Source organism: Lissotriton helveticus, chromosome 10, assembly GCF_964261635.1.
Source record: "Lissotriton helveticus chromosome 10, aLisHel1.1, whole genome shotgun sequence".
Classification (NCBI taxonomy): domain Eukaryota; kingdom Metazoa; phylum Chordata; class Amphibia; order Caudata; family Salamandridae; genus Lissotriton; species Lissotriton helveticus.
The window spans coordinates 1,127,511,592-1,127,528,640 of NC_136071.1; the positions used below are offsets into that span (position 1 = coordinate 1,127,511,592).

Here is a 17,049-nt window from a genome sequence, read left to right on the forward strand (position 1 = left end):
AACCACTTTTTCAGCGCCTGCCTATTAGAAAAGCAGAAGAGGCCATCTATGTATTAAAAACTAACACACTAGAAATTATTACAATGTGTATAGCCAAATACCTGGGCTGGGCCTGGATACTCAGGGCAAAACAATAGCTTAACCCTGGATTGTTTTAACATACTGTTGGATCGTGCATTTTCTTTTTTGAAAGCTTGCTCATTTGCTCCTGTTACTGATTACTTTCGATCTATCAAATATTACTGTTTGGAATTTACTTGTAATCCTTTTTCCCCTAAAGGAAAACTTGTTTCAGGACTGTCTTTATACTGTTTAATCCTTTTTTACTGTTAATGATGAGTATTTATTGTCATTTAATGTTTGTTATTATTTGTCTTTTATGATTTTTTTTTAAATCGAAATAAAGACTTAAAAACCTGAACCTGATATGGCAAGTTAACACCTGGAGACATAGGTTCACTCTCAAGATAGACTATTCTCATTCAGTGGGCCACAGCACATCTTACTGGTTCAATTACTTATTGATAAATAAAAAGCAGATTGCGGTGGGTTTGATGTTGATCAGGGGCCACTGTTCTTCTGATCATTGACCATTCACTGATGGTGATTGAATGGGAAGGGATAGAGGAGAGATATCCTACGGGCGGTTGGAGATTGAGTGACTCACTTTTAAAAGGTCCCACTGTCGTCAGCACCATCAGTCAACACATTAACTATTATTTCACCCTTAATAACAAAGTTGGGTATGAGAAATATGGTGTAGGATTGACTTGTCCTCTGTAATAAGCAGTAAGGAAGCATTCTTACAGAAGCTGAAGGATGAATTCACTAAGGCTGAATTCAGAACATAAACTGACAGTTGCAAGTACTCTTGCGCAATGTGGTGGCACTATGAGGAAAATCAACACTTTAGAGGGTTAAAGAACAAATTTCATTCTTTTGAGGCTCTGTATGCAATATAATGAAGGAGGAAACAAATCTGTGCAACCTCAAGCTAATATGTTATGAGCACTACAGAAACCGTGCTTCATCACAGAAATGAGAGATATGGAGGTGGTTTGCAAATGGAGCGACACTGAGAAACTGGAATGCTGAAAGACCTACCATCAAACTTTGTGCAGTGTGCAACACACAGGTGAATGCCACGAAATGCTATTTAGGGTCTGTGCTCCAATTGCCACTAGAGGAGCGGAAAGCATTTAGACTTGGCCTCCATAGTGGAAGTACTATTTGCTATTCGCAGCCTCAAGGCCTGCACATCCTGTATACCAGTCTTCCTCTTCCATGAAGACACCAGAAGCTTCATGAACAATTTAGTGAATAGACTAGATCGGTTCATGCTAACTTTGATGCACCCAAACCAGGCAGGGTTCCGTAGGAGAAATAAAACAAGAGAGGCAATTCAAAGAACGTGCTACACTACAAAGATGCTATCTATCTCTCGTTGGATGCTGAAAAGGCAGGACTGAGCAGTCCCGGCAGAGCTGTCCACAGCTCTGCCGGGACAAGCTATTTAGCAAAGTCTCCATGACATAAACGGGAAACTAGACACCATTACACAACGCGTCGACAACATGGCGGCCAAATTAGAAAAGCATGGGGAGCGCCTGGTCGAAGCTGAAACTAGACTCTCTGCTGTGGAAGACGAATCTCATGCGACTACCACAAAATGTTCGGACATGGAAAAAATATTGGAGGTCATCCGTATTAAGACCGAGGATTTGAAAGCGAGATCTCGCCGGAACAACGTTCGCATCACAGGTGTGCCATAATCAACTAACACCTCTAGAATGGAAACAAATGTGGAGGAGTTGATCCGTAACGTGTTCGGCACGGAGTTCTTCTCGACCGTCCTGCTGGTGGAGCGCGCACGCATCGGTCCCTTGCCCCACGACTGAAACCCGGCGCTCCCCCACGACCCATTGTCGCCCGTATACTTAATTACGGAGACAGAGACGCCATTTTGCGGCTGGCTCGTGAGAAACACAACATCAATTACCAAGGTAATGCGTTGGAGTTCTACCCGGATTTCACAGTAGCGGTCCAACTTGCACTCAAGGAATACAACCCGGTAAAGACGAAAGTGCGCGAACTGGGAATTGAATATGCCATGCTCTATCCAGCACGACTTATGGTGACACAAGATGGCCGTACTACCATTCTCCAAACTCCACAGGCTGCAAAGGACTTTCTGAAAAAACTTAATCGCAGGCGAAAAGAGAAACATTGGGAAGAGCAGCACCAGGACTCAGATTGAGCGTTCACTGGTATGGTAAGAAGGGACACGTTCTAGCGCCTAATGTCTGGTAAGCTACAAACGCACACTACTGTCTATATTGTCTATATATTGGATGTTCACCTTTCTTGATTCACAGTGCTGGATTACAGGACTACTGCTTTGTTGTGAATCACTGGGGACGTGTTTCCATCTAGAGGATGCCCTGGGCGCACTCCCGGGACACTTGTTTTGACTGTTGTGCCCAGCTGTCTAGGGTTAAATCTCTCTATCCTCGCTTTATCGGAAAACTGTTGCTATCAGCGTTATGTGGTCAACTGAAATGTATCCAGAGATGCCTCACTATTGCTGTCATATATTGTACACAGGTAGCAGTACCCCACTTGACCCTTTTATGTGTACGATTTGTTGACTAAATGGCCTGCACTTAGTGATAGGAGTGAAGGTCACCTACCGGTCCTCGTGCTAGCATCTATTGAAGTAGCGCTTTATAGGTTTTGATATGGAACAGAGACCGAAGCTGGGGGTTTAAATGCGGATATCCTCAATTATGCATTCCTGGTGTCTGTGTTGTTCTGCAACCTCACTAGATCATCACACATCCGTGTAGATAGCGTGTGCCTGGTCACATCCATTATTATGGATGTTATGTGCACCAGGCGGACCCCCCCCCCCCGAGTGGGTGCTCCCCAACCACTGTTTGGTTAAAAAGTTGCTCTACTAAGGGTATGTCTTTGTCATAGTTGGGATGCTGAAGTGGGTGGTGGGAGGGGGTAGGGATGTTGGGATTTGTTCTACAGACCTATGCACTTGAGAAACATCGCAGATTTCCAGTATTCAAATACAATATATCAAGTCATGACTTCAAAACAACAGCATTTAAAGGTTATACATGCTAAAACTTTCACTCTATTGTCTGTATGATATTTAGGTCCGCGGATGTTCGCTGAGACACTGCAACCAAAGCATATAAATGTAATGACTTGGAACGCTAGAGGGTTAAAAAATCCGAAGAAGATTCGCCAAATCTTTGCATATTTTGATAGACAGAAAGTGGATATTGCCCTCCTTCAGGAGACACACATTGCTCCTCACACAGTTAATAATATTGGCCGCAGATGGGCAGAATCAATACATGGTTCGAATTACTCCTCCTATTCTAGGGGGATCCTCATTTTAGTCAGGAAAGGTCTGAATTTTAATATCACGGAAGTCCTAAAGGATGAAGAAAGGCGGTATGTCATAGTAGTAGGGGTCTTAAGAGGTCAACGACTGGCTTTAGTAAACACCTATTGCCCTAATGTAGATGACCCTGACTTTTAGCATAAAGTGTGGGGTGCACTGTATGAACTGCGAGACGTTCAGCTTCTGTGGGGTGGGCATTTCAATATCGCTCAACAGGACGGTCTGGACAGATCTGGGAACACAACTGAACTGCATAAACGTGCCTTAGCTACACTAAAAGATATTATGTTTGATATGAGACTCACCAACATATGGAGGGCACGCTATCCAGCATGCACAGAAGCTACTCACACAACAGCAGCATACAATAGTTGGTCACGTATTGACTACTGGCTAGGTACAGACGAAATGTCACTCTGGACAAATAGGATTAGGCATTTACCAAGAACACTGTCTGATCATAACCCTGTACTACTTTCATTAATCATACCGCATTATACTCCACCCCTCCTTCCCCCGTTTGGTTGGAGATTTAATGCTACTGCTCTACTTGACTCAGTCTACACTGACTCTATACACACTGCTATAACTGAGTATTTTGAGCTGAACGCCCCTATGACTGAGGACCCGGGCTGCTATGGGAGGCTTTTAAGGTGACGATTAGGGAATTTGCATCAGCACCACTGCAGGCATTCTTAGAGATATAAGACAACAGCTTTTCACATGAGAAAATAAGCTATGTGACCTAGAGCAGGACTATGAGCGCACACGAAACACCAAAATATTAGGGAAAATCAGATCGTTCCTGACAGAATATCAATCATATGCTAATGACGAACTTAAATATATCACAAAACGCCACATTGCGCGTTCTTATGGAGAGGGAGGCAGGCCCAGTAGAACGTTGGCGACCAAAATATGCACGGCTCGAGACCCACAACCAATCCAGGTGATTAGAGACTCCTGAGGGAACCCCGTGGTATGATGCACAGAATATACTGCGGGAATTCATGCTAACATACAGGAAACTCTACACATCCCGCCCTACCACGAATGCAGAGGAAATCATGGAATACTTGGCTGACGTGTCGATAGCATGGCTATCGGATGCACAAAGAGAATACCTCTCATTGTCTGTCACCGTGGAGGAAGTAACGGTGGTTATTAAATCCTTACCAAATGGCAAGGCACCGGGCACTGACGGCTTCACGTGTGAATTTTACAAATCGTTTGCAGACCTATTAGCTCCTCGTCTGGTTCAAATGTATGGTGACGCACATGATAAACAGAAGCTCCCGCCAACTTTACGGGAAGCTATGTTGATTGCCCTGTTAAAGCCGGACAAAGATCCAGAATATTGCGATTCCTACAGACCCCTTTCCCTTATAAATGTAGATAAGAACATTATTGCCAAACTAATTGCCACACGTCTTCAACCACTGATGTCTCTATTGGTCCTACCGGACCAATCGGGCTTTATCCCACCACGATCCACGACTCATAACACAAGAACATTGTTTGCGTTATCACATTACTTAGTTCCGGACACCAAGGCCGCAGCAGTCTTACTAGACGCGGCCAAAGCCTTTGATTCCATCGAATGGTCATACTTGCACACAGTTCTGCGTAGAATGAGTTTCCCCCCATTTTTTTGCAATGCTTATCAATGTTGTATACTGCCCCAACAGCACATATCAAGATTAATAAATATATATCGGATTCGATCCCGATTACCAGAGGGACGCGTCAAGGCTGTCCCCCTTACTATTTGCATTAGCACTTGAGCCATTGGCATGCAAAATTAGGCAAGGGCACCACTACTCGGCTCTTCAATTCCCACAACGACCATTACACATTTAACTATACGCAGATGATATGATGCTATATGTCCGAGACCCAGTGCAAAACTTGAACCCTCTATTCTCTTCCAGGGGATCCTCATCAATAGTCATAAGCATTAGAATATTCCCGCCCATGCGCGGGACCCCGGAAACAATATATCATATGTGCCCCACATATATATACTCATATATATATATATAAAGGTTAGTGATCAAGGCGGGAGGAGTCCGCCGAAACGCGTCTGAGCAGAAACTGAGCTAAGGAATAAAAATGTTTGAATTGAAACTCACGGAGTCAGCGCCTTCTTTCATCAGAAGTTTGGTATGGTAAAGAATATATAAATATATATATATATAAAAACAAGCAATTGCAGCCAAATAAACAGTAGAGCTGAATTATGCTGTAAAGAATTTCCACCATACATGAACATTTGCATTAGAAACATGAGAAACAACACCAAAGATTGTTTAGAAACTGTTTTAATGCTTAGAAAGCAGTAGAAATTCTTATAACTCACTGAAAGCATAGAAAGCTCCCAGGCTGCATTGCAAACACACAGTCTAAGAAGACTGAAAAGCTAACCTGTAGCTGCAGGCAACAAAAAACTGACACCGTGCCTTTAAGGCACTCATGACCCCCAGTATCCCATCATGCCTCAGGGGTGACAGTTGGGTCAGTTGTTCTTTCCAGCTCCTTCAGGAAGGACCCTGGTAACACAGCTCCACTCATTTCTGGCTTTTCTGACAGAAATTTGCTCTATTTTCAATCTTTTGGACTTACTTTGACTTTTGACAGCTTGTCAAGTAAGGTTTCTGTCTTTTTAGACATTTTTTTGTGGGGCATTTTATTTTAAAATGCCTTCTCTTTTTGAAAACTGTCCTTCTTGTGGACAAGAAGGCAAAATCAGACAGTCATGATGTCTGTATGCTTGCCTGATCATCACGATCCTAAGGACTGTCCACATTGCGAACGCCTGTCCGAGAGAACTCTCAAGGACAGAGAAAGAAACCGCATTTATGGACTGGCCCAAAGGTCCTCCAGAGGAAGATCTCCAGTGAAGAAGGGCACCAAGAGGGCCAGAAGTCCTTCTAAAGGCAAGTCTTCACACCCTTCAACTTAAACGTCGGGCTCGGCGCTGAAGAAACATCTTTCTGGGAGTTTTCCAGCTGAAAAACGACCGTCGACGGCGGGGAGTCAGTCCTCCCAGGCGACAGGCAGCACGTTCACCTGAAAGGAGACCAGATAGATCTTGTTCTCCAAGAAGGGAGGAACGTCCCAGAAGATCTCGTTCTCCAAGAAGAGAGGAACGTTCTAGAAGGTCTCGTTCTCCAAGAAGGGAAGAACGTTCCAGAAGATCGCGCGAGAGGCGACGCAGTTCCCATCGCAGGAGTAGAAGAACTCCTTCCACCTCTTCTACCTCCTCTACCCGATCTTCCAGAAGGAATTACTCTCCTACTCTCACAGACAGCCCTATCTCCAGAGTCTCCCCAGTGGACGATATCAATACCTATCTAGATGTTCTGCAGAGAGGGGCACAGAAATTAAATATTGAGATGGCTGTCCCACAAGTGACTTCTACAGTAATTTTTGAGACATTAAACCAAAAATCTTCTTCCCGTCCGTTGCTTCCTTTAGTCCCAGGACTCATGGAACCAGTCAAGAACATTTTCCTCACCCCTGCAACCATCAGAGCAGTGCCGGCTCGTATACAAAAGAAATACAAGCCTGCGGACTCAGACCCAATCTTTATCAAATCTGATCCACCAGCAGATTCTGTGATTGTGGCAGCGGCTCGGAAGACACATGCAGTTGCTCCTTCATCTTCTGTCCCGCCAGATAAGGACAGTAAGACACAGGACTCTTGGGGTCGCAGAGTTTGTAATGCTGCCGCCTCTTCTCTGAAGGTTTCCAGTGTTTCCGCGCTGCTGGGAAGATATGACAGAGCCTTATGGGACTCGATGGAGCGCTTCAAAGCCAAACTCCCGAAGGAGGACCAAAAGGACTTTGAAGAGACACTAACGGAAGGCTGTCTGGTGGCTAATCAAATGATAAGCACCGCAGCGGACAGTGCAGTGTTGGCGGCACACTCTTATTCCCATGGAGTATGTGCCAGAAGGTCTTCATGGTTACGCTTGACAGGCCTGAAACCTGATGTTCAACAACGCATCTTGAATCTTCCTTTCTCTGGGTCCTCTCTCTTCGGGGAACACGCGGATGAGGAAATGACCCGGATGAAGACCGAACTAGACACTGTAAAAGCGGTCGGTTTGGAGAAGAAGAAGGAATTCAAACGATGCTTTAAATACAACAGGGGCAGAGGGGCTCAACAGAGGGTTCAAACCCCTCAGTGGTCCCAGAACAAAAATCAGGGAAAAACCCACTTTCGAGGAGGCAAATCCAACATGGGTAGAGGAGGTCATCAGCAGTCCTCTTCTATACCGAGAGGAGGAAAAGCCTGAGCAGTGGCTTCCTCTGGCGCCGTTGCCCACTCCAGAGGGAGGAAGTGCTTCGTAACATCTGGCAGAGTGGGTCAGCATCACAAAAGATCGTTGGGTGCTGAATATACTGCGCAATGGATATGCACTACGTTTCCGTGTGATCCCAAAGCCCAGACCTCCAAAAAGGTCTCGTCCGTACCAACTAAATCTTCTCCGAAGAGAGGTCAAGACTCTTCTTCAAAAAAGAGCCATCGAGGAAGTGCCTCCCTCTCAAAGGGGAAAAGGAGTCTACTCCAGATACTTTCTTGTCCCCAAAAAAAGATCAGGAGGACAAGTTCAGACCCATCTTGGACCTTTGCCTTCTAAACAAGGTGGTGGTCAAAGAAAAGTTCCGCATGTTGGCTCTTCACAAAATATGTCCACATCTCCAAGTCGGGGATTGGATGTGTTCGGTGGATTTGCAAGATGCATACTTTCATATTCCAATCGCCCTTCGCCATTGGAAATACCTGAGATTTGTGGTAGGAAGCAAGCACTACCAGTACAAAGTGCTGCCCTTCGGGCTCAAGTCAGCACCACGAGTCTTCACCAAATGCATGGCAGTGGTTGCGGCTTATCTACACAAGAAGGGGCTCTTCGTCTATCCATTCCTGGACGACTGGCTCCTGAAAGGCCCATCTCCCCGACAGGTGCTCAGCGACTTTCAACTGTGCCTACGACAGTTGCACAAGCTAGGCCTCCATGTGAACATGGAAAAGTCTGTCCAACGACCGACCCAGAGCATACACTACCTGGGCGCAGTTCTGGATACAAGTTTGGGAAAAGCATTTCCTTCGGAGGAGAGACTATCATCTATGAAACAGAAGTGCAGGACTCTCCTCCAGTCTCGACATCCAACAGTCAGACAGGTAGCTTCCCTGCTGGGCTCCATGGCGTCCTGTATTTTTCTGATTCCAAACGCCAGACTGAGAATGCGGCCTCTGCAGCAGGCTCTAGAGTACCAGTGGGACCAAGCGACAGGGAATTGGGAGGATCGAATCAATTTGTCCCAGACGGCGAAGACTTCCATCCTATGGTGGACTCGCCCGCAGAATGTGTTGCTGAGAGTACCGTTTCACCAACCTCTTCCAACACTGTCCGTGGTCACGGACGCTTCTCTAGAGGGCTGGGGGACACACATGGGGTGCCTTCATATTCAAGGTCGGTGGTCGACTCAGCAACAAACCTACCACATCAACATGCTGGAGCTTCGGGCAGTTCATCTAGCTCTCAAAGCTTTTCTTCCAGCTATAAACACCGACTCAGTCCTAGTTCAGACGGACAATACCACCACCATGTTCTATCTGAACAAACAAGGAGGCACACGATCTCGCCCTCTCTCCCTGGAGGCTCAGGCGATCTGGCACTGGCTTCTGGCTCGGGGCCTATCAGTAGTGGCAGTACACCTTCAAGGCGAATTGAACACCAAGTAAGACGCACTCAGCAGGCACTTTGAAGATCAGCCAGACTGGGTGCTAAACGACGAAGTGGTAGAAGAACTTTTTCATTGTTGGGGTCGTCCAACCATAGACTTGTTTGCAGACGACGAAAACGCAAAATGCCACGCCTTTGCGTCCAGATTCCATCGGCCAGGGACGCAGGGGAATGCTCTCCTGATGGATTGGTCAGGAGCATTTGCTTACGTATTTCCTCCCCTGGCTCTGATTCCGAAGGTGATGTCCAAGCTCCTCAGGTCGGACATGGAGATGATCTTGATAGCTCCGGATTGGCCACGGCAGTGGTGGTACCCGGACCTTCTGCATCTGTCTGTGTGTCCACACAGACGACTTCCTTGCAGACCGGACCTGTTGAGCAAGATGAACGGGAGGATACTACATCCCAACCTTCCATCACTGAACCTGACCGCATGGCTCCTGAAGTCCTGCAATATGGGCATCTGAACCTGCCTCCTGAATGTATGCACATTTTAAAAGAGGCTAAGAGACCTTCCACAAGAGCGTCATATGCGTTCAAGTGGAAGAGGTTTTTCATATGGTGTAGGGATCGTCACCTAGATCCTATTAAAGGGCAGGAAGAAGTCATCCTTCCATATCTCCTTTCCTTGGCTACTTCTGGGTTGAAATATGCTTCCACTAGAGTGCATCTGTCAGCCATAGTAGCGTACAGAAAACCACCTAACCAGATCTCTTTCTTTCAGGTTTCGGTGGTCAAGGACTTCCTCCAGGGGTTGAAAAAACTCTATCCCCCTGTGCGAAATCCTTCTCTTCCTTGGGAATTGAACCTGGTTTTATCCAGGTTAATGTCACCTCCTTTCGAACCCATCCACAAAGCCTCTTTGCAACATGTCTCTTGGAAAGCAGCCTTTTTAGTGGCGATTACGTCAGCGCGCAGAGTAAGTGAGATACAAGCGCTCTGTACAAAGGAACCATATATTATTTTCCACCGCAATAGAGTAGTCCTGAGGGCTCATCCATCCTTCTTGCCTTAGGTGGTTTCTGATTTTCATATAAATCAGTTCATTTCCCTCCCTTCGTTTTTTCCAAATCCTATGACCCCAGCCGAGCGGTCACTGCACTCCTTGGATCTTAAGAGAGTGCTCAAGTTTTATTTGAAAAAGACCAAGGGTATCAGGAAGACGGATCAGCTGTTTGTGAACTATGGTTCAATGAGAACAGGCTTTCCAGCGGCCAAGAGATCCATCTCCAGATGGATTGTCTCTTGCATTAAATTGGCCTATCAGCTTGCAGGCAGGCCTTTATTGGTGTTACCAATGCGCATTCTACTAGAGGGAAAGCAGCCACAGTAGCTTTCTTACATGACGTTCCCATGTCAGAGATATGCAAGGCTGCAACCTGGAAATCAGTTCATACTTTTACGAGGCATTACTGCCTAGAATCTGATTCCAGGTCCGATACTCAAGTAGGACACCCCTCCTTGAGGAATCTGTTTGGGTAGCCTATGGCCTGCTCAGGCTTATTGATGAGATTACTGTCTTGTTATTCCTTTGCCCGCAGGGATGAGGTGAGGCTCGGTATTCTATTCTAATGCTTATGACTATTGATGAGGATCCCCTGGAAGAGAAGGGTTAGTTACTTACCTGTAATCCTAGTTCTCTTCCAGGGGTATCCTCATCAAAGTCATAAGCAACCCTCCCGCCTCCCCGGGCAAAGGACATTCGTTAATGAGGAGATATTGTGAACCTATTTGTTACTTGCTTTTTCAGTCTCCGAAAAGAACAACTGACCCAACTGTCACCCCTGAGGCATGATGGGATACTGGGGGTCATGAGTGCCTTGAAGGCACAGTGTCAGTTTTTTGTTGCATGCAGCTACAGGTTAGCTTTTCAGTCTTCTTAGACTGTGTGTTTGGAATGCAGCCTGGGAGCTTTCTATGCTTTCAGTGAGTTATAAGAATTTCTACTGCTTTCTAAGCATTAAAACAGTTTCTAAACTATCTTTGGTGTTGTTTCTCATGTTTCTAATGCAAATGTTCATGTATGGTGGAAATTCTTTACAGCATAATTCAGCTCTACTGTTTATTTGGCTGCAATTGCTTGTTTATATATATATATATATATATATATATTTATATATATATGAGTATATATATATGTGGGGCACATATGATATATTGTTTCCGGGGTCCCGCGCATGGGCGGGAATATTCTAATGCTTATGACTTCGATGAAGATACCCCTGGTGGAGAACTAGGATTACAGGTAAGTAACTAATCCTTGCGTGAATATATCAAATTCGGTCGACACTCAGGGCTCACCATCAACTGGGCTAAATCGCAAATAATTCCATTGACTGATACTACGTGCCCGCAACCTTTGGATTTCCCCTTAGAATGGCCATCAGAACCAATATGGTATTTGGGAGTCTGGTTCCATAGATACCCGAATATAGTTATCCGCACAAATTATGGTCACTTTCTGACCGTACGGCCATAGTAAAAATGGTAATACTACCGAAATTCCTGTATTTATTTAATAATAACCCGATAAAGCCGCCAATGGCAGTGTTTCGTAGAACAACTATGGTGCTCAACCTGATATGGGCAGGCAAACAAGCGAGAATAGAGATGCGCGCTTTAACATTACCATATTCACGGGGAGGGTTCAAAGTACCAGATTTTTAACTTTATTATTTATGTGCACAAGCACAGTACGCACATTTCTGTTATCATGAGATCCCATACCTTACGCACGTGGCCACAGAATAGGGCGATGCACTTCCCATACCATTGACAGCTATCATAACACATCAGAGACCCCCTGTGCAAGCCCTCGATATCAACACAATAGATGCGACAAACGATGCTTGGTACATAATGGGGAAAAAAGCAAACAAATTACCACTATACGCAGCTCACTACCGTTACATCACCATCCGGAGCTCTCGGTCACTCAAGAGAAAGTGAGAATGGGTTTACTTAGACAAGTTGGTATAGATACTATGGGAGACCTGTATCAGGATGGTCAATTCAGGTCCTTTGAGGACCTATTATTCATAAGCAATCCGACCTGTCTTTTTAAATTTACATATTACAGGTTGCAAAGAGCGATACAAAAATTATATCCATCTTACCCCACAGAACCGCAACAACTGTCCTCTCTGTCCTCTCTGCAACTATTGCTTACAACTCCCACAACTGTATATTAAATTGCAAGAGGACATAGCGGGTAACACATTACGAGCTCTCGAAAAATGGAATGCTGGTTTAGACATTCCACTAACGACAGAGTGGACCACAACCTGCACGCTTAAGGGTCTGCTGACACCCAACGGAAATCCTACATTATAAATGCCTACATCAGTCATATTATACACCTGACCGACTCCATAGATATGGGCTGAGTGCAGACTCAAAATGTAAACGGTGTCACTCACATGGTATAGATTTTTTACACCTTGCATGGCATTGTCCGAAGGTAGCGGACTATTGGGTACAAGTAACTAAAATGTTGAGCGATATGTTTACTAGGGCTGGTGCCTGGGGTGCAGACTATTAAGTGTAAGTTCTGTGTGGTGGCATTGCTTCTCGCGAAACGTTGGATATCAATTGGATGGAATGGCAAAAGAGCTCCGACATTCAAATCATGGATTGTCTACCTGACGTATTGTAAAGACACTTTGTTAACGTATGAGGAGGAACTACCTGCGGGTTCCAGGCCCAGGGATTATTGTAAGTATTTAATTGAATATTTGCGAGTGTACAAGATTGACTAAATGCATGTACTAATCTATATCGTCAAATGTATATTTTTCTGAAGTCTAATACTCTGTACTTAAGCTGGAGGGTGGATGTTGTTGTGCAAAGGTCAGTTTGCCTATTGTTGTTGACTTTGTAAGTCTTGAAAATTGAAAAAAAAAAAGAAGTAATTTGGTTCACAAGGGGTGAGCTGTAGCCAAGAACAGTATACCACACAAAATGTTATTAAAGCGCATATGTGATGAAGGTACGTTCATTTTGTCACGTTTACTTCAATCCTACTAAGAAACAAAAACATATTTGCACAGTTAGGGTTTTTTGCACAGTACCGAAGGGAGTAGCACTGGAATGGTATTTAACCTATAATGTCCCTTTGAGAACACAACATGCTTGTATCATTTCAGTGATCGACACAGCCCACAGCTGCATGAACTGGGACACTTCATCGTACCAACCAACTGCGACCTCGTCTCCCTCCAGTGGTTTATTCTCACCAAAGCACGACAAGCAAAGGAGAATCTGAAGAGAAAAGATGAGTAAGTATTCTTACTGGATTATTTATGTTTTTAGCTTTTGGGTTCCATCTTGTTCTTTTAATCTCTCACTTTTGTTCAGTTTTACTAAGGAAGCATTACAGATAATATAATAAGAGGCGTGGAATAACAGATTTCACTACAGTAACTTGAACTAGAGGTAGTCCGTTTTTGTTACAAAGCATGTGGCACAAGGCCTCTAATAAGGTAAGTCCAGTGTAGTTCCAGAAAAGCCTAACCTCATACGCAGATGACACGCAGCTGGTCCTGGCCATAAATAGCGATGGAGACAGGGTGGCAGAACGTTTTCAAGGAGGCATGCTAGCAATTGGGGAGTGGATGGCCTCCAATTGTCTTAAGTTAAACTCTGAGAAAACGGAGGTGGTCATCTTTGGACCTCTCTCACCAGGATGGTCTCCGGCTTGGTGGCCAGTATCTTTTGGAGTTCCTCCCAAGCCAGCTTCTAAGGTGAAGAACCTGGGAGTGACATTTGATGATGGCCTTAACTTCATGGCCCACGCTAGGAAAACAGCAGCTACATCGTGTCATAAACTAAAACTGGTAAGGAAAATTATTCCTTTCTTACCTGACACAGCTGGAAAAACCCTAGTGGTTGCCCTAGTTTTATCTGCCTTGGACTACTGCAACGGACTATTCGCAAATTCGCAGATTCGAGTGACTAACAAATTGCTAACCGTTTAGAATGCGGCGGCCAGACTCCTTTCTGAAACACCAAGATTTAAATCTGTTTCAGATACAATAAGGAATTATCACTGCCTGCCGATTCCTAATCGAATCAAGTTTAAGACTTTATGCATAGTCTATAAAGCACTACACAATCAAGGTCCGCAGTTTCTCAGAGATCAGTTAATTCCATATACTCCCTCCAGAAGTCTTCGTTCTGCCACCTTGAATCAGCTAGTGGTGCCACGGACAAAAACGGTTACCTGGGGTGACCGCCGATTTGTGGAGTCAGCCCGTAAGCTATGGAACACCCTTCCACAATCCATTAGGACTAGCCCCTCACTCCTGCTTTTCCGTAAGCGCTTAAGGACCTGGCTTTTTAACCAATAAAACTGTAGCGAAAACACTTTCTGAAGATCGTAGTTGGTTTAGCGCCGAGACGCCTACGGGTATTCGTTCGCGCTTAATAAATATCAATAATGAATAATAAATAAATAAAAATGGAAACAGTGTTTGACAACTACCACTTGATTGTTGCTCATCCTTCTCACTCAGTTGTAATGTCCATCATCTTTGGCATGCCCCAAAGGGTTGCTGTATCTTATTAAGAAGAGCTCCTGCCTTCTCTAGGACCATAAAATAAAAAGTACTGTTTTATGTATTTTTCCTCCCACATTAGTCAAAGCCTTTCTTTATAAGACATTTACCTGGACATTCTTAGCAATAAAGTCCTTTTTGTATTTGAATATTGGTATTATTTGTATTAATATAATATAATAAAAATATAATTAAAGACTGCATATATGATTCACCATAGCTCATTTATTCTTTTTAACAAATTCTTGTCCCGACTCTCACCCTCTCCTGCATTTTTCAGACATTAATCCCCATCCAGTCTGTACTGCAAGTAGAGTTGGGGGTTTAGTGTGGATTCTTTTTGGGTCAGAGGTCTAGAAAGTGTATCTTTAAGTGCTCCTAAAGAACTGTTTTTCAAGTATGCAAATATTTAGAATACCTTAAGGTGGATAGGCCAAGGTAAATTGGGATTGTCCTTGGCAACGTATTCCTGGTAAATTCCCATGTACAACTAGATTCCCTACATTTTCCCTAAGGGATTATACAGTGTGTTTTGTTAGGACGATATTGCATATTTTTATAAGCAACACCTTATTTGGTCCTTTTGCCATAGAGATCCTATCAAAGGTTTGCCCAGTTATTATTAGAGCACTCCTTCTCCCAGGTATCGTTTTTGACCAGCTTCAGGCACTTCCATAGACAGTCCCTCCTACAGCTATTCAATAAGGCAATAGCTATTTTCTTCATCCTGACTGACCTTTAATACTACCTTATGGAAATTTCAGACATACCACTCCATGCTAAACACAAATGTTACTTAAAGGTATCGGCCTATGCAGTCTCTACAGCTCCTGAGGAGGTATCCTGTACTCAGTCCCACCTCCGTCTAGTGCCTATGAACGTCGGTCTTGTTACCTTGTTACCAGAAAATGAACAGGTAAGAGGGCACTAGTCTCTGTGAATTTTAGCTTGAGCCTTTCAAATGGAAGGCAGTCTGAAAGAGTTCCTGCTGTAATTATGTGCATCAACCGGTGTCTTTACTCTTCCATACTGCCAGTGCACGAGCTCAAACACCTGTCTGCATCTAACAAGCATATAGCTAATGATTCTTATTATGTTTGCTGCGTTGTCCCTGGCTTCCAATAAGTATTGGTCACCAGGAGATGTCTGGGGTAAGGCTGGTCTGGTTAGGGTTTATAAGCCTATAAATCAATCTCACCCAACTTACTGAAAAAGCTTGTGTAAAGACCTTATGATCTATTTTTTATTTTATTTTATTTTCTGAAGGCTTCTGTCAAAAGCTCTGCATTTTCTGTTCATGTTCCCCAGTTGCATTTCATATATTTGATGCATTAATTTTTTAAGTGCACATCTTTTATTCATAAACATATATTACGTTTAGTAATGTGTGCATGTTTACGTAAAACATATGCTTTATTATAGTTCTGCAATTATTCACATAATTTAGATTTTATCGGGTATTTATTGAACATTATTCAATGCGAGACTTGCCCTTTTCAAAATAAATAGAAAAGTGTATTTAAGTTGAGTACTGATGGGTGCAAGGCAGAGAGGTATGGTTGACTTCCTTGGAGACAAGATTGAACAACCAGAAGTTCATGAAGTCCATAGGTAGGCATCTTGGGGCCCATCTGACCGTATCAGTTTGTTGGGATGCCAAAGCTATTGAGTGTAGAGACAGACTATCACCCTCTTTATACAGAAAACACTTCTGTTTTTCAACTAAGGTATGCAGGTGAAACCTTAGAAACGTGTGCAAGCCTTTTTGGTGCTAAGACAGCTTAGCTGAAGGGAAGAAAGGAAGGGATGTAAAACAGTCGGAGTACATCATTACTCGCAGGACAATTCTACACTACCGTTATAATGTTGCAATTTGTATAGTAATCCAGTTTATTAGGTCGAGCATTCGAGACCTCTTGTATACTTTAGTATACCTCTTGCTTACTTGAATGTGGACACGAGTCGGACGTGCGCTTTTTCAGTGTCAGATTTGTCCTTGTGAGCGCGCTTTTGCTGCAGGCTGTTTGCTGTGAATGTGTGCGAGCGCTTTCGCTTTCTGTTATGTCCTTTCCCTCACCCGTAGCTGTTAAAACACTCTGCCCCTGGCCCACATCAACCACATCGTTTTAGTAATCGCTGATGTTGCTCCAGACGTACTTCAAAGACCCTCTTCTGTATTTGGGCATTCTTCCCCGTGGTTACCGACTCTTGTTCCACCAACCCGTTATTTCTCCCTCGCCCATTATTATTAACGCCTCCCAGCCTACTGCTACCTCCTTCGCCTCACTGTGCGCCCCCAGTCCTTATGTCTTCGGACCCC

The 17,049-nt window shown here is 44.2% G+C and overlaps 1 protein-coding gene across 14 annotated transcripts in view; it reads left to right on the forward strand.

Moving 5' to 3' along the window:
* The window catches only part of TCAIM (T cell activation inhibitor, mitochondrial), a 566,063-nt gene that overhangs the window by 538,103 nt on the left and 10,911 nt on the right, over positions 1-17,049 (forward strand). For all 14 annotated transcript variants that reach the window (XM_078663911.1, XM_078663923.1, XM_078663917.1 and 11 more), the window contains one exon: positions 13,320-13,451. In XM_078663911.1, coding sequence (XP_078520037.1) covers positions 13,320-13,451 — 132 coding nt within the window. The remainder of the gene's footprint in view (positions 1-13,319; positions 13,452-17,049) is intronic.